At 40.9% G+C, this 25,062-nt stretch overlaps 1 protein-coding gene across 1 annotated transcript in view; it reads left to right on the forward strand.

Annotated features, from left to right (window-relative positions):
- Positions 1-402: 402 nt before the first annotated feature.
- Positions 403-25,062, forward strand: part of cabin1 (calcineurin binding protein 1) — a 41,871-nt gene continuing 17,211 nt past the window's right edge. Inside the window, exons 1-30 of the mRNA XM_085367129.1 lie at positions 403-1,029; positions 1,142-1,234; positions 1,354-1,467; positions 2,722-2,856; positions 2,951-3,131; positions 3,224-3,353; positions 3,471-3,620; positions 4,416-4,723; positions 4,823-5,000; positions 5,097-5,230; positions 5,322-5,539; positions 5,682-5,754; positions 6,025-6,212; positions 6,301-6,438; positions 6,696-6,884; positions 6,963-7,205; positions 7,321-7,474; positions 7,579-7,694; positions 7,855-8,016; positions 8,901-9,107; positions 9,276-9,421; positions 9,618-9,879; positions 10,099-10,269; positions 12,876-12,965; positions 13,097-13,257; positions 13,355-13,566; positions 15,864-15,929; positions 16,655-16,834; positions 17,730-18,124; positions 19,828-19,941. Of these exons, the coding sequence (XP_085223255.1) occupies positions 1,027-1,029; positions 1,142-1,234; positions 1,354-1,467; positions 2,722-2,856; positions 2,951-3,131; positions 3,224-3,353; positions 3,471-3,620; positions 4,416-4,723; positions 4,823-5,000; positions 5,097-5,230; positions 5,322-5,539; positions 5,682-5,754; positions 6,025-6,212; positions 6,301-6,438; positions 6,696-6,884; positions 6,963-7,205; positions 7,321-7,474; positions 7,579-7,694; positions 7,855-8,016; positions 8,901-9,107; positions 9,276-9,421; positions 9,618-9,879; positions 10,099-10,269; positions 12,876-12,965; positions 13,097-13,257; positions 13,355-13,566; positions 15,864-15,929; positions 16,655-16,834; positions 17,730-18,124; positions 19,828-19,941 (4,911 nt within the window). The 5' untranslated portion in view covers positions 403-1,026. The remainder of the gene's footprint in view (positions 1,030-1,141; positions 1,235-1,353; positions 1,468-2,721; positions 2,857-2,950; positions 3,132-3,223; positions 3,354-3,470; positions 3,621-4,415; positions 4,724-4,822; positions 5,001-5,096; positions 5,231-5,321; positions 5,540-5,681; positions 5,755-6,024; positions 6,213-6,300; positions 6,439-6,695; positions 6,885-6,962; positions 7,206-7,320; positions 7,475-7,578; positions 7,695-7,854; positions 8,017-8,900; positions 9,108-9,275; positions 9,422-9,617; positions 9,880-10,098; positions 10,270-12,875; positions 12,966-13,096; positions 13,258-13,354; positions 13,567-15,863; positions 15,930-16,654; positions 16,835-17,729; positions 18,125-19,827; positions 19,942-25,062) is intronic.

The raw sequence follows: 25,062 nt of genomic DNA on the forward strand, positions 1-25,062 counted from the left end.
ATTGGTCACCGATGTAGTTTAAAATAACACTATGCAAGAGTACGCATTTGGCAGGTTGGGTTTCTGTTGCACAGATTAGGATAATATACAATATTCTTTTTAATTCCAACAATTGGGCCACCTTAGTGTATTCCTTGGGTAAGGTGTAGCTATGTAATAAATGCTCTTTCAGTCGGCGTGCTCTTTTCCTTGTCGGAACTCAGGATATCCGACACTTCAAATGCCTTGTCGCGCTGCCCCTCCGGCAGGCGTACGGCGATGTAGTAATAAAGCGAACCCAGACGGTGTCACCCAATATCATACAGTATCGTTGGTCATAAGAGTACGCCCACTGGGTATTGACCAATCAGTGACCACGTTACTGATTGGCGGGTGGCAAATGTCATCCAGTGACGCAAACATTCTCAGGGTCTCATCCATATTTGACAACAACAAAGGATGATGTATAGGTTAAGTTTCTAAATTGCTTCGTAGCCGCGGAGTTTTCAGGGTTTGTTATGTTGCTCGAGTACCTGAAACTTTACAGGTGCAGTTTAATTGAGAATGAATGGTAAGTCGCTGAGCTCTGGAAGTGACGGTCGTCCGGCGGACCACAAGCTACAGTTAGCTCACAAACGTCTCTGCTAATTTCGGCTAGCTGGAGAAACTGTGAGCTACGTTTAGCATCTACTCTCCAGAGTTCTGTATATTTGCTAAGAGCGAAATATCGTTTACAGAGAGCTAAGTTAACCAGATTTGGTTTTGAATGGCGTGTCGGTAATGTGAGCTAGTCGGTCCCAAGTGGTCGTAATCTCCTCTTTAAAGAGCAAATACGTGGCGTGATAGAAACGCCGGCTCGCATTGCTTTTCTGTGTTGTAGGTTGTGTACGCCCAAAGCTCTCACATACACTCAAATGAATAGATAACAGTAAATGGAAAAGACACAGAGGACATACTAAATGGCTTTGCAGTGTATTTTTTGTTTTTCTTGCATTAAACGAAATCTGCGAACCGTGAAGGCAGAAGAGCTGCTTTTCAAATATTAAAATGGTAAGACCTTGAATCACAGCGTCAGCTACATCCTCACTGTAACTGCGCACACTCCCTTGCCTAAGACAGATTATTGCATGGTAAAGCGTTTTCTCTCTGCCCTTTTACACAGATTCGCATAGCAGCACTAAATGCTGCTTCGGCAGCTGCAGACGAGTCTCAAGATCCCCTGAGAAACAGCAAGAGTCAGACAAAAGAGGCTCAAGTAGGCTACATACTATATGCTGATGAATAAGCAATATTAGTTCTATCTGCTGATGCAGTCGTTCATCTCTGTACATCCCATTAAGTCAGTTGTATTCCCCCGTTTGTTTCTGTCAATAGGAAGCAGAGGCATTCGCTTTATATCACAAAGCTTTGGATCTGCAGAAACATGATAAATTTGAGGAGTCCGCCAAGGCCTACCATGAGCTTCTCAAAACTCCACTGCTCAAAGAGGTAAACACACCAACACAAACTAATAATATGGTTGCACAGAACAGCCCATCTATCCATTCTTTTACACTTTTCAGGGTTGTGGGGGTGGGTGGGCTATCCCAGGGCGAGAGTCAGGGTAAACCCTGAACAGGTCAGCAATCTATCGCAGGGCTAACACATTGAGACGGTCTCTGGCAGGAAGCCGGAGTAACTGGAGAGAACCCACAAAAACATGGGGAGAACATGCAAACGCAACACAGCTTTCCCCCAATCAGATGGTGGATTCGTAATTAGGACGTAGTAGCTGTGAGGCAACAGTGCTAACAACTGTGGCGCTCCTTAAATTAAAGCTGTTCTAAAATTAGCGCATTACCTATAGAGGTCATTAATTTTTTTCTATAATTCCACCATCCAGTCAACAGTGCGCCGGTATTCTCATCACTGACAGCCATCTCACCCAAGATCCTTGTCTGTTCCCATTCTGTCAGTCTCCATGACTGATTGAATGTGGTGAAACCGGCATCAGTGGATGTGTGCACGCACAGAAGTCCATCGCTTGGTCAAGGATGACCACGGGAGACATAAAGAATGAAGCAGACGCTGCCTCACTTGCTCCGTTGGCTCTCTACGCTGTGATGTTTCTCTTTAAAGAGCTGGAGAAAATCAATTTATCAGCAGCGCAGACCTTAACAACAGCTTTTATAAAGGCAGCGAAGGAGACCCCGAACCTACCCAGGATGCTGTTATCAAAATGTTGGAAAAGAAAAACTTAAAAATGAACTATTAAGAGGCTATAATTTGCATGGCTGCAGATGATATGGAGGAGTTGATAATTGACAGGAAAGTGCCAAAATTCCAGGAGCTGAATGAAAGGGCTCAAGCTCTGAAACTCATCCTAAGCACCCTACCTGATGAGCTCATCCTGCATCCCATGTTTGTGAATTGCAATGAGACCAGTGCAGTGCATTTAGCATTCAAACTGAAACGCCACACGTAGCCAGCTTGGAGGCTCATTTGATCATGAGGACTAAAGTGGTGATCTGTGATATTTAAAGTTTCACACATTGTTGCAGATTTTCTTCCATTTGTGTTTCTCAGGACATACATTTTCATACTTTGTGTCATTATGAACATATCATGTTAACCATTTTCTGTGTAGAATTCAGTTTCACTGCGTAAATAAAATTGGCCATGTTGACATTATTTACCTTGCTTGATCTTATCAAGACCCCATGGGTTTGGTGTTGAATCTAATGTATCCTCTTAATATTTCAGGCCATGCCCTCTGATGATCAGAGAGTGGGCCTCAAGCACCCCGGATTGATGCTGAAATATTCAACTTTTAAAAATCTGGCTAGTATGGCTGCGTTACGGGATGACCTGGAGACCGCTATGGAGTTTTACTTAGAGGTAATGTGTCACTTTAACTTGATTAAATTCAATGACCGAATGAATAACGCTGGCAGGTGTTCTTACTATAAATTCTGCTCTGCTCTGTTCTCAGGCTGTCATGTTGGATTCCACTGATGTGAACATGTGGTACAAAATTGGTCAGGTGGCTGTGCGACTGGTGCGCATTCCTCTGGCTCGTCATGCATTCCAGGAAGGATTGCACTGTAACCCTGACCACTGGCCCTGCCTGGACAACCTCATAACTATACTCTATACACTCAGTGACTACAGCTGTATGTAACATGTCATCATAAGCTTTTCACGGTCAGGTTAAGAGCTCATGTATGGGGGGGAAAGTAGCTAACATTTCTCTATGTATTTCCAGGCTGTTTGTACTTCATTTCCAAAGCCCTAGAGAAGGACCATTGTTACACCAAAGGTCTGGTGTTGAAGGAAAAAATATTTGAGGAACAACCTTGTCTGAAGAGGGATACGATGCAGATGTTCATGAAATGGTAAAGGCAACTTTCTTTTAAGTTCTTAATCTGTTTACGAGTTGCACCATACTTTTCCATGACTGACAAACTTGTCTCCGTCTTTTTTTTTTTTTTTTTTTTTTAAACTTTTCTCAGTGATATTTCTATTCACTATGTGGAAGTAGAAGAAGAGGAATGCAAATCCATTATGGAAGAGGCACTAGAGATAAGGAGGCGCAGGCAGGCTCTCTCTCTTTCTGAACCAAAACCTGACCTTGTACTCATTCAGCCCATCCACAGCTTCTCGTGAGTGCTCTGCTGTTGTTGCTGTCTGCGTCATTTCATCACACAGTCAGCATTTAACCATAGATTATTTGTTTTAATGAGAACAGATTATTGTTAATTATTACAATGCTATGGTTTACATCAGCAGAAAATGCAGAATCTGTTAGATTTGTATTGTTTATTGTCATTTATGCTTAGAAAAATTAGTCATATATGCTTAGAAGTATATAATCATTTGTAGATTGAAAGAATGTCTCATCCTAGGAGGTCTGTAACAACTCTGTGTAGCATGAAGAGGGGGGTGCGTTCACTCCTCTACAGAGTGTTCTGGCATAGATCACACACCTCCTAGGAGAGGTCATATCTTCTCTTGGTGATATATGGTATAGCAAACACACGTATATCTGTTTGAGTGTAAGAGCCTTTTGTTTAGATGGACCGCTAGACTCCTGGCACCAGCTTTGGGGAGTCGCATCTTGACCCCACACACGCACACACACATACTTATGCAACGCACAGGCAAGGTACTCTTTGTGTGTATGTAGACGTCTTATGTTAATGAACCTATGTATATTCATGTGAGCTCAATAAAAGAACAATGTTATGGGGGAGCGGACGAGAGCGACTGGGGTCAAGCGAAGGAACGGCGCTTGTTGTGGTTCTCTCCCTCATGCATGAGTAACACAAAGAATTTTGCCTACTTGTGTCTTGCTTTTGCTGTGTAGTAAATTGTCCTTAACGTTCCAGCGAATAGGTTTATGCTACAAACCTATCACCGGACCAAATTTTTTGCTATATCTTCTGTATTTATTGCAGATGGAAACATCTGGGTGAAAGTCTCCTTGCAATGTACAGACATCAGACCACGTGTGAGCTACCACGCCCAAGTCTTGGCCGCAGAATTGACTTGTCAGAGTACCGTGACCCAAACGTCCTCCAGAACATCCCCCAGCCAAGCAGCCCTGTCAGTATGGGCCAGACCACAGTGCTAAGCAGCAGCCCCAGTTCATCCCTGCCTCCAGTGGTCTTCACTGAGCCAGCAGTGATGGCTCAATCTGGCAATCAACCTCAAATTGCCACCAGTCAGTCCACTGTAGAGGTCAACACCTTTGTTCCACCTGTTGGTCAGTGCTGTTTGTCTTGCCTCTCAATGTGATTATTTGTATCAAAAGTATTATTGTTGTTGTTATTGTAGCCATTTAAATGTTCTCAAATCTTCACAGCTACAGCAATGGAAGTGTCGCTCACAGATAAGGTGAAGAAAGCGCCGAAACGGAAACGCGTGGTAGAAGATAGCGGGGAAACGGCAAAGCGGCGCTCTGCACGTGTTCGAAACACTAAATGCAAGAAGGAGGAGAAGATTGATTTTCAGGAACTGCTTTTTAAATACCTACCTTCTAGGTAGCCGCTCTTTACTGAACCTTATGTAGAATGCGTAAATCTTACAGGTCTATTATAGTTTTGTTGATGTAAAAGTATTTTTCTGGTTTCTCTTAGGCTAAAGAAATTTGATCCTGATAATGACGATGAGAGCCTCAGTAATCTCGAGACACAGTGTGATGGCAAGGATGACATACAGCCTCTGCATGGGAGTTGCTTACCTGTGGACTCAGTTGAATACATGAAGTCTGGTATGTGGTGCATCCTAAATGTGTATTCACAATATCATATCTCATTTTGGTGTTTCCATCATATTAACACACTATCCACTCCTTCCTCCAGAACAACAAGATGTCCACAACTTCCTACTTGACAATATGGCCAATGGTGGTATACTGGACCTGATGATGCGCTATCTGAAAGCAGTGGGTCAGAAATTCATGGAGGAGTGGCCCCGGGGCTTGACTGCTGTGGTCTTGGAGGTCTATCAGACCTGGAGGAAGCACAGTAACGGTCTTCCTAATCCTCTCCTTCGGGACTGCAGCAACCAACATATCCGGGTAAATGAAAGTTGGTTAATTTTATGGTTGCTTGAATGTCTTTTATCATCATGCTTATGGCTTAACATTAATTTACTTTAAGCCCTTTAAGGCTTTTCTCTAAGGATCTAGTTTTGTTTTTTTGTTTTTTTAACGTATGCAGGGGATGTTGACAATGAGCTTGGCCTGTATGGAACTGCAGTTGGAGCAATGGTTACACAGCAAAGGGAAGGCTGGTAAGTCTGAGTGAGCTTCATAATTTTTCTCATAGCCTAGTAGATTTTGAAAAGATCAATTTGGACAAATAACACTACTGAGCAAAGCATTCAAGAGCCTGAATGTGAGAAATGTATTGCCATTTATCTAGCATTTTAAATTTGGCTTAATGATCTAAAAGGTGTTGGAGTCACTGTTGAAGTTGAACATGATGATATGTAGTATTTGTTTTACAATGGAAATTCATTGTTTATTTTTGGCTTGCATTCATATTTTAATTCCTTATCCAGTTACTCCTAGAAGAAGCAGCTGTGGCTCTGGAAACAATACCACTGACTCAGAATTTCCTGGGCAGCACTTCCAGGGTGATTTATTACTTCTCGCTCTTGGTGCATCTCAAAGAGATCTGTTTGAGGATGACTGGCTGGATGTCATGGTGCGAGTATACTGGCTAAAGGCACGATTCCTGGCCCTGCAGGTAAAGTTTATATGTCTATTTATATTTTACTTGATTATTATTGAGTTATTTTTTTCACTCAGTAACAGTGCATTTCTTGTTTTGACAGGGGGACATGGAATTGGCTCTGGAGAGCTATGATGTCTGTGTAGGCCTTTTGCAGAGCAAATCAAAGAGCCCAGATGGGAAACAGTACACAATCAACCTGCCTAACCTTCGTGTAGATGCAGCAATCTCTGTAGAGGAGGTTTGTGTGCTGGCCAGTATATATATTTTCTCTTTTATTAATATATTTCCCATTTCTCTCTTATGGGGTTTATCAGAATCAAAATACTTAATTATGTAATATATAAATGTATGTATATATGGCGTATGTAAAAGAGAGAGGGGAATTTTTAAGCATTCATTTCTTTCATAGCAATTTAAGCTTGAAAATATCGAAGTGCTTATTTTGTAGATGTTTTGACTGTGTTTTTGGTGGGTTTTCTCTGTTCCCACACACAGATTGACAAAAGGCTAAAGTGTCTGGAGCGCTGTCAATCTTTGGAAGAGATCCAGCGCCTCTTTGAGTCATCGGATTTCGACTCAGTGGTGCGTCTGCTGCAGCCCACCCTTAATTATGGGAGCAGGAGCAAACCTCTGGAGTTTGTGAGCTCAACACCTGAGCGTCCCGCACAGTTGACGTTACTACAGGTTAGACAAACTACAGTGATATCAGTGGAATCGCTAAACGATTTGAAATGCGTAATTATTTCTAACCCTGTGTCCTAGAACTCACTATTGAAGCTGCAGGACTACCAGCAGTGTTTGGAGTGCAGCGAGCTGGCCTTGAATGAAGCCCTCCAGCAGCTCAACTCTGCTCCAAGCAGCTCTCCACCTAGCAAGGAGGAGTGGGTTAGCACCATTGTGAAGTTGCTAGATGGCATCGAGGTCTGCTTCAATAAAGAGGCGGAGCTTCTGAGCAATGTCCCCCACTTCTCTAGTATGGCTCGACTGGCAAACAACCTAATCCAGGTTCAAAGAGAGTTTCTGTTCGCCTTAAGTAATGCTTTAATTCACGCAACATTAAGGTACCGATACACTTAATTTTTAGATTGCTAATTTATTGTGCTGTCGGTTTGCGTTTCAGCTGATTGATCTTAGCATGACCATTTCTGATGATCCCAAGGAGCCATTTTTCTTCTCAGTCCTGCCTTGGATTATCCTGTATCGCATTATCAAGCACGAAGAGGCTGCCTTTGACTGTATGCTTCGACAGCATATGTCTGTAGGGGATGATGAAGGTTTGTTGATATCTTGCTTTTATGCTTTTTAGTTTTCCTTCAGTGTACTGTATATGCCATGTCAGTTGTTACACTGAGTGACACTGTCAAGTCTTAATTTTTAGAGGACTCAGACACCCCCATGCTGCCCTCCTCCCTGATGCTTCTAAACACGGCCCACGAGTATCTTGGCCGTCGGTCCTTGTGCTGCAGCTCAGACGGAGCCCTTCTCAAATTTTTTGTAAGTTTGTTTGCTCTCTGCAAATGCTACATCAACACCAAAAAAAACAAAACAAAGTAATGTACAGCCTGACATGTAGGCTGTACATTACTTCGTTTTTTTGTTCTTTTTTTCAAAAACATATGAAAATGTTTTTAAATATTTGTTTTTGTTGGTTTAGGTGCGAGTTTTGGAAAAAGAATTTGCAGCCTCTACTAGCAGTGACTCTCACCCCTACAAGGAGGAGTTGGAAATGGCCCTGGAACAGTGCTTTTTCTGTTTATATGCCTACCCCAGTAAGAAGAGCAAGGCCCGCTACCTTGAAGATCATTCATCTCCACAGGTTATAGATGCTTAAAACACTCTGCTTGATTTAACGTGTTATAGTTTGGTGTTTGATCTACAAGCGGCTCTGCCAAGCAGAAGTTAATTAATTTAATGACATAGTCCAAAAGTCAATACCTGAAGAACAGGCAGAATTGCTGAGAGGTAACTTAAGGTCGGACTATTTTGTGTGATTTCCCAGTGGTACTGACAAACCTGCATAAATAGTGAGTTGTTTAGCTGAGGGCTGATGACTCAGACAGGCCCTCATGACACACAGAAAAAGTCTGTTATATCCATTAATGTTGTTTTGCTGGTGAGGAATACACTTCTGATGTCACTGAAATAAATTGCACCGGTGAAATAGCGTTAATGGCACTGATTCAGTGTGTGAGGAAAAATGCAACCACATTTAGATTAACGACTTACCAGCAGAATTGTGGTTTGTGGGCTTTTAGACTTTTACCGTAATTTAGTGAAATTGTCTTTGAGTAACTCACAAGATAATGAAATATTTAGTATATAACAGCATGCTTCCTTTATTGCTTTGTCACTATAGGAGATGCTTGACAGAGTTCTCTGTAAATAGTTACATTTGATTGAAGATAAAGAGTCAAAGGGAGCGAAAAAGGTAAACTCGTGTTATATTATAAGAGATAAAGTGACTCAGCAGGAGGTTTGTGTGTAAAGTACCCAATCTCTTGTATTTTTGTAGTACTTGCGTTTAGCCACGAGGTGGGGGTCATTCCCACAGTTGTATGTCATTGGTTTTCAGTGGCTGGAGTCCTAACTGTACACTGTAACTAATGAAAGAATAGTCTTATTGGGACCTTTTAGCAGTAATTGCTGTAGCCATGTATGTTACACAGGTATTAATTTCCCGTGGTATTACTCTGCTTTAAGGTTGAGCTTCTGTGGAGCGATGCCCTCTTCATGTTTCAGTATTTCAAACCAAAGTCGCTGCCTGAGTTTGACAGCTATAAGACGAGTACAGTGTCTGCAGAATTGGCCAATTTGCTGAGGAGGTTTGCAAGCATCGCCCCCCCAAGTGACACTCCCGTCCTCACAATGGATGAAGTGGCAGCCTACATTGAGGACATGACAGAAAAGGTCAGTTTGTGGGGCCATGGTGAAGAAGTGAGAAGCACTAAGTGACTTGGACGTTATAAACAGGGTCTTCCTTGCTATAATATTTATATATATTTAATATATTTTTTAAAAGCCTTGAAGTCAGTAACAGTCTCGTCTAATTAAGATTTTTTTGTTTCTCTCTTTAAGGCTCCATGCCTTCCCGAGGGCAGTGCTCCTGCACCTCCGATCATCAATGAGATCTACTACCTTGTGGCGGACTATCATTTTAAGAACAAGGAGCAATCCAAAGCCATCAAGTTCTATATGCATGACATATGTGTTTGTCCTAACAGGTAGCTCATTGCACACAGTAATCAATTTTTTGTTCTTAATGTTTTAAAGTTAAGGTTTACTGTAATTTTTGTTTGAAAAAAGCACAAATTTGGATGTGCAGAGGAATTGTTTGTATTTGTTTGTTTTTATAAAGTAACATAGTGTACTTTTAAATGCAGTGAGAATACTGAAGTGTTTTTCCTCGTCTTGCTTTAGGTTTGACTCCTGGGCAGGTATGGCTTTAGCGAGGGCCAGCCGTATCCAAGACAAGCTCAACTCCAATGAGCTGAAAAGCGACGTTCCCATATGGAAGCACTCCCAAGCAGTGCTTAACTGCTTTAAGAGGGCTCTGGAGATCGACAGCTCCAATCTGTCATTGTGGATAGAGTATGGTACCATGTCATATGCGCTGCATTCGTTTGCTTCACGGCAGCTCAAACAGTGGCGCAGTGAGCTTCCCCCTGAGGTGGTTAAACAGGTGAGGCATGCTCTGACATATAACTCACCTGTGTTTCCTATCCGTTCACCTTTTTTTTTTTTTTTTTTTTTTAAAGACATTAACTCACCGATTGCATTGGGCCACTTCTTGCTCATTCCATACTGGCAGTCTTTATAGAGTCAATTAATCTACCTCCTTGAGCTACAACGTTCATGATGTTTCCAACATGTGCATGTTTGTGTGTCTGTGGTGTTTCAGATGGAAGAAAGGAGAGACTCCATGTTGGAGACGGCCTTTCAGTGTTTTCAGGGCGCCTCCCGTTGTGAGGGTGACAGTGACGAAGAAGAGTGGCTGATTCACTACATGCTGGGAAAGATAGCAGAGAAACGTAGACAGCCTCCGGCGGGATATCTGCAGCTTTATAAAAAGGTGAAGTGGTTTGGTGACAAGAAGCTAGACCAGTGGTTCTCCCATTTTGTAAAAAAAAAATTTAAAATATAAATCGCTAACGTTCAATACGATTCATCAATGTTCCATCAGAAAATCTTACCATTAGGGCTGCTCGATTATGGCAAAAATGATAATCACGATTATTTTTACTGAAATTGAGATCTCGATTATTTGACGATATTTATTTAACCCTTTAAGACCTACTATAGAACCAAGTCCGCCAGAGCTTATATTATTTTTTTTACATGTTGTAGTGCCATTTATGGGAGCATTTCAAGTTGCTATACAACTGTTATAGCCCATATTTTAATAATATGTATGCATTAAGTCCATAGTAACTACATTAATTGCAAAAAAGTGCAATAAACTACAAAAAAAAATTTAAAATCGTTTTTGTTTGTTTTTTTTACATATATTACTTGGAGAAATTTAAGAGGTTTATCCCTCAAAACTTTAAATACAAAAAAGTTGCAAAAAATAGTTTACAACAACAGGAAATTTATTTTGAGTGTGTTCATAGTTTTATTTTGGAGATACACCAATTTTTATATACTGCAGGAAAAACAAAAAGCAATCCTATGATGCAAATTGCAAAGAAAACAGCAGGTGCATCAAAATAAACTATTTCCAGCAGTGCAATTCGAGCTCTAAGCATCCCAGCAACTATTCAGAAAAGTCAAACATGACCAGTATAGGCTTTTAAGGCCTACAAGTAAAAAACTACATTTCCGCGAAAATGACGTCACTTCCGGAAGTGTTAAGAACAGCTGATCGGCGAAGCGTGTTTCTGGAATATTATGCTTTTGTTCCTGCAAGCACTTTTAATGCAATTTTTGCAAAGCTTTTTGTGGAAGGAAACCGTGACCGAGGACAAGCTGATGGCATCAGATGTAAGTACAACTCCTCCGGTTTCATATGCAAAACAAATTATTGCGCTAGCTTACGCGGTTCCGGTTCTACAGGGATTTAAAAATAGTTACACAAAACGGAGCGTGCTGCTCTGACCGGCTTTAAAGGGTTAACAATGACTTTAAAAAATAATATAAAATAGTGTGCAACACCACTGAAGTTTTTTTTTTTTACCTCTCTTTTCAACCAACGGCAGTCACTCTCCTCTCCAAATAACTCCTGCTTAGCTTTCCGAGCTTCCCTCGGGTCCTCTTAATCAGCGGTCTCCAACCTTTTTTGCGCCACGACCGGTTTATGCCCGACAATATTTTCACGGACCGGCCTTTAAGGTGTCGCGGATAAACAAGGGAGGGGCTAATAGTCGGCTCAGTCATTTTTAATGATCGTTGAAAGCCCAGATCGTAATCGTGATTAAAATTCGATTAATTGAGCAGCCCTACTTACCATCATATTTTCCCCTGGTTTTGCCCCACCAGGGTTGCTTACCCCACAGTTTGAGTATCACAGGGCTAGACACATTGTTTAAATCAGGGGTGTCAAACTCAAATACACAGTGGGCCAAAATTCAAAAGTGGCTCAAACTCGCGGGCTAACATTAATATTCATTGAAAAAAAAAATCTTCCTCCAAATATAACAAGGAATCATTTCTTATGGACTCAAACAAGTTTTGCTGAAAAACTGAATATGGAACAAGCAAAGCTTAATACTAAACAATATATATAACTTATATAAATGTATATATAACTTAATATTGCACACATGCAAAATCAAAATTCCAATTAAATAATACATCAGTGGAATTAATTTCTTAAATAAAAATTGTATTTGCAGCCTTCTGAATTAAATTGTATCATTTTATCATTTATCAAATTTTCATCATATTCTCCCACCTGTCCAGAAAGCTCCTGTTTTCTGACTTTCTTTTTGCCATTTTGGGATAGGTAGCATGGCAGTATTTGCATGGTTGCTATGACTATGGTCAACAGAGGAGAGGGTGCTAATGGGTCCTGTCATGACTGACGTGCCAAAACACCAACAGAGCATTCTGGGAATTGTATTATTAGCAGTACATGCACTGTATAATACTGGCAGGCCAGCTCTAATGGTAATTTTGTATGGCTTCGCAGGCCAAATGTAATTAGGCTGCGGGCCAGAGTTTGACACCTATGGTTTAAATGATCCTACATACTGTGTGTGTCAGGAACTCTTTAAATAATTGATGTTTAATAATAAACATTGGTATTGAGGTGTGACTTGCCTGGAACTTTTCTAAGGATAGCACAACGTTAAATGTATTCCTTTCAGTTTCATTAGATATTAGTTAAGTAATAACACAAAAACCACGAGGACTGTTCCAGTCATTGTAATCAACCTTTGATTGCCGATGTATTCTTTTTTTTTCTTCTCTCTGGTGTTGTTTCATAATCCACCTACAGAAGCAAAGATCACTGCCCTTCCACTCCCGCAAGATGTTTCCTTCTTTTCTTTTTCTTGTCTCTTTCTTCCCTTTGGCAGAACAGTTAGTCATAACTCTGTTGTTCTGATTAGATTGTTGGAAGCACATGAACTGTATGACCCGTGATTTCAGCAGGCATTTTTTTTATGCGTTTAGGAGTTAATTTCATTTGGCAGATGATTGTCAGGTTGGTGACTCTCACCTTTTCTGTGTTTATAGGCAGCAAACTATCTGCACGAAGAAGCTGCCAGATACCCCCGTAAAATCCATTACCATAATCCTCCTGACCTGGCCATGGAAGCCCTGGAGGTATGCTATCTGTGACATGTGGCTCCCAATAGTTTCTAGTTGTGTTACATCAGTGCTGTGTTATGTAAGATTACTGCCTGGAAACATTCACATTTTAAAGACATTCTCTGCATATATTAAACTTCTTCTAGCTGCATTTCCGTTTGAGTGCCACCATCCTGAAACTACTAGAGGCTGATGAGCCAGATCTGGAACACGAGCTCTTGTTTAACTTACTGGTTGAAGCAGCTACAGGACCATTTGCGAGGGGAGAAGAGAAAAGTATGCCAAGCATGCCAAGGGCCCATGAGAAGTAAGTTATAAAAAATACAACACAAGAAGTGTGATATAAGAGTCAAATTTAAAAAAATCATGCAGAAGAACTTATTCTTGTTTTTGATTTATTTCAGGGAGAAACCGCCCTCTATGATGGATGAAGACTTTAACTGTCCCTCAGTCTGTATAGGGAATGTCCTTAACTCATCCATTCCATCAGTTGTCACCCCAGGTCTGACATCACCTCCTTATGTGGCCACGCCGTTTGACCACGATTACGCCAAACGCAAAACACTCCGAAGGCAACAGTGGCAGCAGCAGCGGCATGAGGAGCGGCAGGCTGATGGTACAGTCCCAGTCCTAGACACTGTCTCAGGGGTCGGGCTCTTTGGAGCTCTTTCTGCGCTGGGACAGGACGCCCACTGGGGAGTGTTCCGATTGCTAATCACCATGCTTAATTGCTTTGGTTTCAGTTACAATGATTCCTGTGCACTGGGTGATTGGGATGTGGTGAAATGGGCAATATGGCTACTGATTATTTGACTAATTTGCAGCAGCAGTGTGGAAAGAGACAGATTTCAAGGTTGGGTATGACAGAGCATTAAGGCCTGTGGGTTTGCATATATCTGTGTGTAGGTGTATTGGTGGCATATCCTTCTCTTGTGGCTCTTTATTGCTGGCACCATGTTCTTTCCTAACTATCACTTTGCCCCTCCTAATATGTAATAGTTGTTGTTGTGTTGCAACTTCCTCAGGCTTTTAACATCCAGCATTTGTTCTGTTGCTGATATAGGGGTTGCATACATGAGCTGCTGTTTATCACACCAAGAAAAGCTGAAAATTCTCAGTGATCTGGATTTTTATTAAGACTTGTGACTGGTACTTGTTCAAAGTCTGCTGCTAAGCATAACCAGTTAGTTTACTTTAACCTGGTAGATTCTTGAATTTAAAGTCCTATAAATATTTATGCATGCCTTGCACAGCTCAGAAGTGAAAGGTTAGATTGATTAAGTTGGATGATGTATTTGAGGGTTTTATCTGTAATTAAGTGCATTTAGTATTAAATAAATAAATGGAAGTTCAGTATTTATACACACACATTTTTAGACGGCAGAGGTCAGATTAGTTCGGTCTGCAGGTAGAAAAACTTGATGGTGTTTGGATTTTATTATGCAGATAAAAATCTAGTTTAACATGTTCAGAACGCTCGATGTGCTCGACATGTCAGCGCTGATAAACAGAATTGTTTTTGTGAAATGTGATTTTTCTCATGAAGCTGGAAATGAAAGTAGAAAATTTTAATTCTTAAAAAAAAAAAAATTTGATAGTTCTATGTAGTAATGTGCTAATAGCACAATATTGCTTTCAGCAATGTAAATATACTACCGCGTGTACAGTTAACATTATAAGAGACCTTACTGACTCACGCGAACTAACCATCTGTTATGTTCTTGCGGTGTGTACTGTAAGCCTAACTGCCTTTCTTTTAAATTAAGGGACAACACTTTAAGTATTGCAAGATGGGCTGTTTTTTTTTGTTTGTTTGTTTGTTTGTTTTTTTATTCCAGTGGTTGTTGCATACTTACACAATGACTGTGCAGCAGAGCTGATTTCAATTTCCTGAACTGTAAAGGCCGAGTGCTGTTTGGACCAAAGAGTCTTGGACATTGTTTCCATGTGACAAGAACTGTGACATCTGTCCACCCACCCCATGTATCATGTTGAGCTTGAATGTGCAAATAACGCAGCCATATTGCCCATGTTGCCAGTTTTGTCACCCTTTCCAGATTCCTTCCTACCTACCTACCTACCTGCCTGCTACCTCTTTGCCTGCTTGCTTTTACCACCTGCTTTGCCATTTATATGCATGTAGTTCTAATGGGGTGAATGCCTTCACAACTGGACAAAGTCCGTCCTTTTATCACAATCCACTAAATTGTCTGGTGTATCATATGGTCACATTTTTATGTGGGCTCAGTGTGGGGGGTAATTTTGCAGAAAGTCAAACTTCTGGGAGAGATTTCAAAACCTTGCGTGAGTCATGTTTGCTATTTACCACTAATTGGATCTAATTTCTAATTATGGCCAATTAGTGTGAAAATGTCAAGTCAGAAAGAATGTGGCTGCCCTGTTATTGGCACTCAAAACTGAGACTGAAGCCAGAAAATGCCCCACTATGCACATTGCTGCTTGCAGGTGTCCAATTTCTCTGTCTTGAGTCCTGCTTAAAGTGCATCAGCGTGGTAAAACCGCAGGACCAGATTCAGACATGCATTTATGAAATCTTTATGTTCATTATTGACTCTTCGACACTTTTCGAAGAATTCTTCCTGGACTACTCCCATGATTTGATTTCATTTTTAAAATTCTAATAGTAAAATGGGAGAAAATTTATTCTTGGTTTTATTCATATTGCAGATTCTGGACTTAGTTTGTAACCTGCAGATTTTCTTATAGAAAGAAATGTGTGTCTGAATCAGGTTCTACACTTTTAAGGGGAGTGGCATTAAATTTGCATTCAGTTGTCTAGAAGCATAAATGACTGATTTTTCTCTTTCTTTTTTTAATAATCTTTTCTATAAATTAAGAGGTGCAATATTTGCTTGATTATATCTTAAAACCAGCTCCCCGTATCTTCAACAGCCTCACCAGAGTTTGACCATGATTACTGCCTGCCCAGGTCTTCAATATGGCTGGCTTCCCTGAATGGTACTGCTCTTCAAACCCACCAAACCTTTTAAGAGGCTATATTTTGAATCTAGAGTGAAGTGCTTTCTTGTAGGAAGCACTGAATGCACAGCTGTCAGTTTACACAAATTTTACAGTACCATAGTAACTTGGCTGTTGACTCATGACTGAATCTTTTGAAAAGTCCTTTGTGTGCATTATTCTCTGAAATAGCTAAAGCTTGTTGCCCTCTTGATTCTTATTTACAGTTCTCAGCCCAGGATTATTTTTTCCTGAGACTGCAGAACGTAATTAGGAGGAACTGTAGCATTTAAAAACCAAAACAAAAAACAGTTTTACTTACAAAAACAGACCATCTCTCTTTGTGCGATGCACTAATAAGAATTTCTGGCTCATGAGTTGTTGTTTTTTTTCTCCTAAATATGTATATACCCCCCCTCCTCCCCACATTACAACAGGAAATGTTTGTCACATTACCACCAATTCCAAAAAGGCATCCACAGCATGCTGTTACATATAATGAATTATTATGAAAGTTTTCACTGTACAGTATTTTCACTTGATCTTTATGAAAGATCACTTCACCAGAATTACCTTTTTGTACACAAAAACTCACAAATATGAATAATTCTCCATTTTTATCCCAAATACTGAAGTTATCTGTCTGCGGCCATGCAACTGGCAGCATAACCCTTGTTTTCTTTTCTTTTTTTCCTTTCCTCCCCCCTCTTTGTTTGTTTTGCCAGAACGCAGTCAGGACAGTGAGGTTGTCTTGCTTTCTGACTCCAACTCCACTCAGGATGCCTTCACAGACCCTGCTAGCTCACAAGACAGCAGCCACAAACTCGCCTCCGGGAAAGCAAGCTCATCGTCATCAGAGAGTACAACCCCGGTAAAGGATGGCCAGCCAGCATCTGAGGACACAGGTAATCAGAGATTAAATGAGCCTTTTATTGCTTCAGGCACATGTTGGCCCGTTCCTCCGTAAAGTAGCATTTTGAAGATTTTTATTCAATTAAATGAATGTAGTTAAGGTTCCCAAATGAGGGAACACAAACTTAGTGTTTGATATGAAATAAATTTTATTTGAAAGTTGTTTTCTCTTGCCGTTTAAATAGATCATAACATCACTTAAAAATGACATCTTCCTTCTCTCACTTCGAGCCAACAGCCTGTGGACTTTCAGTGAGAAAGAGTTGAATTTGCTATAAAATTCAGCCAGAATCCAAAGGAAGCAACACTTATGCCCTGAACATTGCAGAGTTCCCAAAAGGCTCTGCTCTTCCACTTCACTCATTTCACCTCAGATAAAGCAGGAAGTGAAGGGGTGGGACTTTTTAGGTCAAAGCCTATTGGTTATCTGCTTTTGACATTGCAAGAGGGGGAAATTCTTTCTAGCTTGTGAAGGTTTTAGGTTATGTAGGTGTTTCTGGGTAGAAAGAATTTTGATATTTTCCCCTTCAAGTTCATAAACATGTCAGAAACTACAACATGGATACTTAACTGCTGGATTTTTTTAATTTCCGTAATCTCAGCTTAGAGGTAAACAAATGCAAACAAACGGCAGGACTGTGAATGTCTTTGAACACTGAAAGCTTGTTGTTTTGAGACTCATAATAAAGAAAAATGCTAATAATTGGCCAGTTTATTTATTAAAACAATCAAAGTTTAGTTTCCTGCCCAAAGAATTGTGTAACCCAAGCATTAAAACCACATTTGTTTCTATCAACATTGACCTAACCAAATGCCCCACAACTGAAATCTTTGAGACTTTTGCGCTGAATTCAGGGTCTAAAGTTTTGATTTTGTGCTGTATCTTAGCCTCACGTGGTGAGCACACTGGCATCCAGACAGAAGAGAAAGTAATCCAGGAAGAAGTCGAAGCAGTGGTGGTGGTTGTGTCTGAGGGTTCAGCTCCCAAAGTCTCTTCGGACCCCTGTCCTAACCTGATGCCTGTGCCAGCCACACCTCCAAAGCCAGCATCTTCTCAGCAGGCCACCCCCCAGACCCCGGCCAGCGAGGGTAAGAAGAAGCCCGAGCCCCCCGCTGAGGTGATAGAAGTGCCCAAAGCCCTGCCTCCAGATCATCCTGATCAGAAACGAATGCTGGTGGAGATGTGTGTCCGGGCTCTGTTTCTCTGTCTGGGGCGCTTCCCTCAGCACTACAAGAGTCTCTACCGCCTGGCCTTCTTCTATGCAAACAGCAAGACCCATCAGGTCAGTCCAGCCCTGTTAACTGATGGCCAAGCCACATGCCTGTTCCAACAGTTTTGACAGATACTGTCATGTGATTTCAATCGTGAGCCCTTCCGTTCCTTCTCTAGGGAGATATTCTTTTCTTCTGCTCATTCTGATCCTATAATCTAGTCTCATCTGTCAAAAATAATATTATTCCAGTCTAATTTGGCTGTTAATTTCTTGATCTTTAACAGTTATTTACAACTTGAGGTTAACCTTGTGCTATTTACATTCATAAAAGGGTTAGGGTCCTTTTGACTGTTCAGTATTATTCTACTACCTCTTCAAGAATGTGCCTGATTTGGTCTTGTAACAGAGAACTGCGCCTTAGTTGTCTTTATATCTTTGGCGGTCTTCCAGGTTCTACTAAGACATCTCATGTCACTGATAGGCTTGTTTTGTTTTTTTCATTTGGATGGCTGCCTTCACCTGAATAGACACCATGTTTTAACATGTTCTTGTGAAAATCAGTGAATGCAACTTCAGCATTTCAAGCCAACACCATGAAATGTCAATAAAACATACCAGGTTTGAAAGTGAAGCTGCTTTGTCCAGTAAGCCTGTGGGAAAACGTGGGACTCAGGAAAAGATGTCACAGACAACACAGCTGTAATTAAAGATGACACTAAAATGAAATGAAAATGAAAAAATGAGGTTCCTCTCCAATTACTTATGTATTTATCTGTATTTCTATAGTAATTACTCCAGAGCTTTCCATTTCTTTGTTTTTCTTTGGTTTTCTTGTGGGACTGTGAGCTCTGCAGTGATACATGAGCTGCTGAAACAGCTTGTGTTGGCTATGAGGCTTTGTGGGCAGAGGTGTGTGTGGGTGGTGCGCAGTGCTCTCTCAGCCAGTTTGGCACAAGGAGACTGCAATGAGCTTTACTTGAGATGGCAACCTTCTGTTACCACTTTAGTTTTTGTTTTCTTAAATAAATACAGTCTTTCCCCAAACTGAATAAAGGTAAATTGGGTGTGGTAAAGTGTTAGGTGTTTTCTATATCCTCATTTGACCTCGGTAGTCTAAACAAGCACTGAAATCAAGTTCAGTAAAGGAAATTTCCATTAGACTCAGTTTAGTGTACAATAACTTTTGATTGAGGCTTACCTAGTTAGTATTAGGCTCAAGGAAACCGTTGGTAAGGTTTCCTTGAGGTTTAACATGGAGGAAAGCAAATGTACCCCGGCACTGAGTGGATGACAGTCACTTGATGCTGTTGCCACAGGTTGCTTAGACACCTCCACAACGTGACACACTGAGTATTAAAAGCCTCTGTTCCATTTACATTGGCTGGTCATTTTTATTCTCACATTTCAAACTTGGAAAGAGGGGAAGCCTGTTAATTTTATGCTATGGGCAGTGGGATTGTGACAGGTAGCATGAAGTGGTGGTGGTTTCCAATCTTGTTTTCAACAGGGCACTGGTTAGGCACTGCTTAGTTTGTGAGTCATCTCGATATGAAAAGATGTTTACATTGCAAATGTTTTTCATGCGTTATTCATATATGTATGTGTGTGTGTGTATGTGTGTGTGTGTGTGTGTGTGTGTATATATATATATATATATATATATATATATATATATATATATATATATATATATATATATATATATTTATTTAAAAAAAAACAGATAAATGTTGTACATTCGAATGTATGTTGTTGCTTTTTTCCCGACACAGAACCTACAGTGGGCTAGAGATGTGTTGCTAGGAAGCAGTGTCCCATGGCAACAGCTGAAGCACATGCCAGCACAAGGACTTTTCTGTGAAAGAAACAAGACAAACCTGTTCAATGTAAGTCAGAGTTCACTAAACACACACACACACACACACACACACACACACACACACACACACACACACACACTCTTCCTCCTTTAATATGTCATTAAGCCACTACATGTTTAATGTGTTTTTGAACAGCCATTTCATCACTCGATATATTGCCAACCATCAAGCATTTGCACCAAAGACTTTTTTATTTTATTTTAAAGTTAAAATATTTTACGTGAGTCATGGCTATCAAGGCCAATATTGCATAAATAATGGGGCCGGGTTATGACTGTACAAGCATGCCGAAATTAATTTAGTGAATATTCCACATCGTATTCTAATAAATATAACCTAAAATTTTGAACAACCCACAAAATTTACAGTCATTATCTTTTACAATATTTACAAATGAAAAGGAAAAACTTGAGTGCTATAAACACATCAGAGAAATACGAAACAGACTTCTCCAAGATGCTTTTCAGACTGTAGCACCTGTGTGTAGCTGTAGATTATATACAAACAATGGCCATATCTACCACTAATACTCCATTTTGAACACTTGGCATTTAGTTGTTGTCTTTTGCTGAATGTGAGCATGTTTTATAAGAGGGTTATTATTATGCCATTAAAACAAGCAGCAGCCTCTGGAACTGAAAACACAGAAGTGCAAAAAACTGCAGTTCTTGTTGTGGCCACGTAAGACTTGCTCCAAAAACGAGTCAAGAATCATGTCACATAAGAGATCCCAAATTACTTGCATGCATACCCAGGTGGTTGTTGTCTCATCTGTATAAAGTTTAGCCTCAGCATAAGAACGTAAGAACATTTATTGACATTAAGTGTTCAGATCATTTGGGACTCGGTGATCTGTGCAGCTTGCTGTGAATAATTGGCATTCCATAGTTAGGTTTACACACACGAATCAATTGGATTCACAAAAATCAGCCCTATATATGGATCACTAAAGACAAGCACTACTATAATCTGAGTCACACAGTGGGCCATCACTGCATTATCTGCCTTTCAGAATTATGAGACCTCTGTTGGGTACCAGAGGAGGAGATTACTGTCAGAATCTGTCATCTGTTCTGCATGTCAGTCTGTTTACCTCTTTTCACTTGAAGCACATACTATGCCTTCTCAGCATGTGCAGAAAAAAGGTTACTTTTTTATTTGCTCTTTGTGTGATTTGTCAAAGCGTAAAGACTCTCACTAACATGCCAGATAATACAAACAGAATGTTACATCATGTCAGCACCTTGTATCATTCAGTTGTCAGGCACGTTTTAGCAGTGAACCTTATTTTGGACATAATTGGTTGTGTGGGCTGTAGAGTCAAATGTCGGCTACAGAATGTTAACTGACTGGAAACGATGAGGGCCAGGTCTGAGCTAGAGGAAAGCTTTGCTGCTCTTTGGCTCCCACTGGGTTGTTTCAGAGCCCCTTCTGTAGGCAAACCTGCCACCCTAGCATACCAACTGTTGGAGCTTTACTGTTCACTTTGAACCAAGCACTCTGTATCTGCCATAAGACAATCTAAACCTTTCTAAATATGAATGAGAAATGCCTGTTTTCCCCTAGTCTTTAAGTTTAGGCGCACACAGATTTGCTGGCTTGAAGTGGATTTGAACCGTTCAGGAAAACTATACCTTTAGGTGAGTAATTTTCAGCAGACAGTCAACAGCTGCATTTGAGACAAACTAATCACTTAGTGTGACTTTTTCTTAAATATTCTCTGTGTGTTCAACTCATGTCTTCATCTGCAGCAGGTCTGATGTGCTAGTGTGATTACATCAAACATGTGGCATGATGCGTGGCGCCTCTAGATGTCAAAGAGACTTGACTCTCAGCTGAGTACACACCTCATTGAGCCTGTTGGTGAATACGAAGTTCCCTAATGTAGGTCACGATGCCCTACTTTTCCCTCTCGCATTGGCAGGGTTACATTAACTGCACAAAGTAACCTACATACTGCTGTAAAGAAATGATCCAGATGAAGTTATGCTGCATAATTTATCAGTGTGGTTGTCAGCACAAGTGAACCAGTATAAGGTGGGATGTGATTATGACATTAAAGTAATTGTGATAGAAAGAAAAGAAGAAGCAAAACACATTAATAAAGCACATCCATCTGCAGAAAGAAGCATACATAAGAAGCATAAATGTCTGTCTAGACAGATTCTCTTTTATTTATTCATTTATTTTTAACAGAGCACTTCTCTCAGGCTGCAGCTTTACTTGTGGTTCCTAGGATATTGAAAAGTAGAATGGGAGGCAGAGCATTGAGCTTTCAGGCCCCTCTTCAGCTCCCAGTTTGGATTTGGGAGATGAACACCCTACTTTTAAGATGAGGCTTAAAGCTTTCCATTTGTTAAAGCTTACAGTTAGAGCTGGATCAGGTGACCCTGAATCCTCCCTTAGTTATTCTGCAATAGACCTAGACTGATGGGGGATTCCCATGATGCACTAACTCACCTCACCTCTGTGTTTATACACCACTCTGCATTTAATCATTAATTATTCATCTCTGGCTCTTTTACTCTTCTCCTCAGCAGAACCAGGCTCAGGGAGTGGAGGTTTCTTCCTGTTAAAAGGAAGTTTTTCCTTCCCACTGTCGCCAAGTGCTTGCTCAGAGAATGTCGTTTGATTGTTGGGGTTTTCTCTGTATTACTGTAGAGTCTTTACTTTACAATATAAAAAGCCTTGGGACGACTGGTGTTGCTGGCGCTGTATAAATTAAATTAAACTAATTTTTAAAATGTTTGGCTTTTCAGATGCAGGGAATAGATGTAAAATGCAGTTTGGTTTTAAGGGAGCAACACGTACACTTTGTTTTGACTAAGTCCCATGTCAGTTTTATTGGGTTTGAAAATATTATTAGCCCAAACGCATTGCTCGGAAGCTTCATTCAAACAAGGAGTATAACATACTATATGTTTTTGTTGAATAATGATTAAACTTGGTAGCAGATACCAATATATAATTTAGCTTTACATTATTGATGTGTGTATTGTCACACTTCATACAAAGCAGAAATGTTTCCTCTTTAGTCTGCAATTTGTTATTTATGACCCAAGTGATGTCACATGTTTATAATCCAGTGAGCATGTTATAAACTCAGACTCGGCTGCCACCAAAGACTCATTAGTAACAGGATTCAGTATATCGTATTTCAGCCCTTTAAACTATACAGATAATGTGATGTAACATCAACATCACATACTGATTTTTCTGAATTTCCAAATCACCCTGTTTGGTTTCAGTGTCGTCATTACAGGCATGTAGTGGGATTATTGTAGCCATTATTTCCACAGTGGTTTACAGAGTGAGAAAACTGAGTTGTAATGATATTTCTTGTAATGCTGTTGTAACAGCAGGCGGCTTTAGCTACAAGACTACTGTTGAGTAGTCGTGAGGAGTCCCTGAGTATTCACTCAGGCACATTTACCACCTCCTTCCTTCCCCCGCCACACACACGCACTCATCTTACTTGAATATTCTTCCACCCACTCACGTAGCTCCAGAGAAAATGGGCGTGCTTGTTGCTATATTTCAGACAGACGTAACTCCGCTTCTGTCATGTTTTGAAATGATACCCTTTTTTGTGCGTGTGTGTCGGGTGAGCATTCACGTTTAATTCAACCACTTGAATCTAACTTTGTTTATGGGTGAGCTTCGCTGTCTTGTTATATTATAGGGTAACACAGTTGAGTCAGTTGACGTATGACTCAAACATTTGTGTGTTCAGCTGTGCAGCGTGCTGTAGGTGGAGCCTCACTTAGGAGAACCTTGTTGTGTTTTTTTTTTTTTTCTGCCTCTCTTAGAGGAGGCGTGTTGGCCCAATGAATTCATTTTGTACAAGTTGATATTTGGATTTGCATGTTGGAGGGTTAACTCTGGCTGCAAGTCTGTTTTTCATTGCCTTCTCCTGCTCTGTAATTGAGTGAGCTCGATATTTTTCAGCACTTCTTTTTACACTCACAACAGGAAGCGGGAAAAACAAGGTGTGTTTCCTTAGTATGTTTTTGGTGGCCAGCTGGAGAGAGACGACCAGAGTTAAAGGAGAGGAAAACAAGAAGGTGAGGGCTGCTGTTGCTGTGCTGCTGGCTGACTGAGGAAATATGTGTACACAACACAATCTGTTCAGGCAGCACCGTTCTTCACACTGTTTTGTGTGGCTGATTGCGGGGGGAGGGCTTTACTTACACAAACGTTGAGGGACTTTTTTTTTCTGCTAGTTTTGCCTTTCCTTTCTCACTATTGGTTTGTCATCCTCTTGATGCATCACACTACACAGATGAGGTAGCACTGAATTCATTTTTCAGCCAGTTTATGTTCTTTTGTTCTTTTCCTGTTGCTCTGTCTTCAGGCTGATCACGCTCTACCCCTCCCCCTGGCTCTTTTTCACTCTACTCAACTCCTCACTCTATTGCTCTGCTTCCTCATTACTCTCTCTCTCTCTCTGGCACTCCCCTGTTTGTGTGTATTGTGTGGGTGTGCACTAATGGGCGGGAGTTTCTCCACCAGCCTCCAATTGGCTGGCGTAGACCTACGAGGATTGGATGTATGCTGTGTAGAGTGAGAGAGAGAGTGAGTGAGAGAAGGGGAGGGGGGGGGGTGGAGAACTCCAGCAGGCTGGGGTCAGGGGGAAAGCGGAGATGGAGTGCGTGGGTGTTTTTGTTTTGAGATGGCAGGGTTTGAAATCAGGAGAAGAACGAGTCAGCTCTACTGTCAGTGGCGTACTGAGCTTATAGACTCCGGCACAGTCTCTCCTCTTGCCATTCTTTCTCTTTTCCTGTTCTGCCATGTGCAGCTGTGCTTCCCTCTTCTCCTCTTCTGCAGCTCTTGCTGCCCTAGCACCCAAATGCAGCCCACCCCTGGCTCTGAGAGCGTGAGCCTCTTTCAGGGTGGAGGCACTGCTGGTGCTGCCACCACCAACAGGAAACTGTCCAAAAGAATACTAACACAGGCGTCGTGGAGTAGCTTTCTTTGGTGATGGTGAGTTGCCTCCTCTCGTTCCTTCTGACTTTTTTTTTTCTTTTCAAAATCGAGCGCAAATTTGTGTTTATAGTAGCTGTACCTTGGAGTAGAGCTGTTTTTAAATCTGTGATGTTTCTGTTAGATTGCACAGAACTGTAAAGG

The sequence above is a fragment of the Diplotaxodon limnothrissa genome, linkage group LG12 (genome assembly GCF_057381915.1).
Source record: "Diplotaxodon limnothrissa isolate DT_005_m linkage group LG12, D_limnothrissa_male_GT1.1, whole genome shotgun sequence".
Classification (NCBI taxonomy): Eukaryota; Metazoa; Chordata; class Actinopteri; order Cichliformes; family Cichlidae; genus Diplotaxodon; species Diplotaxodon limnothrissa.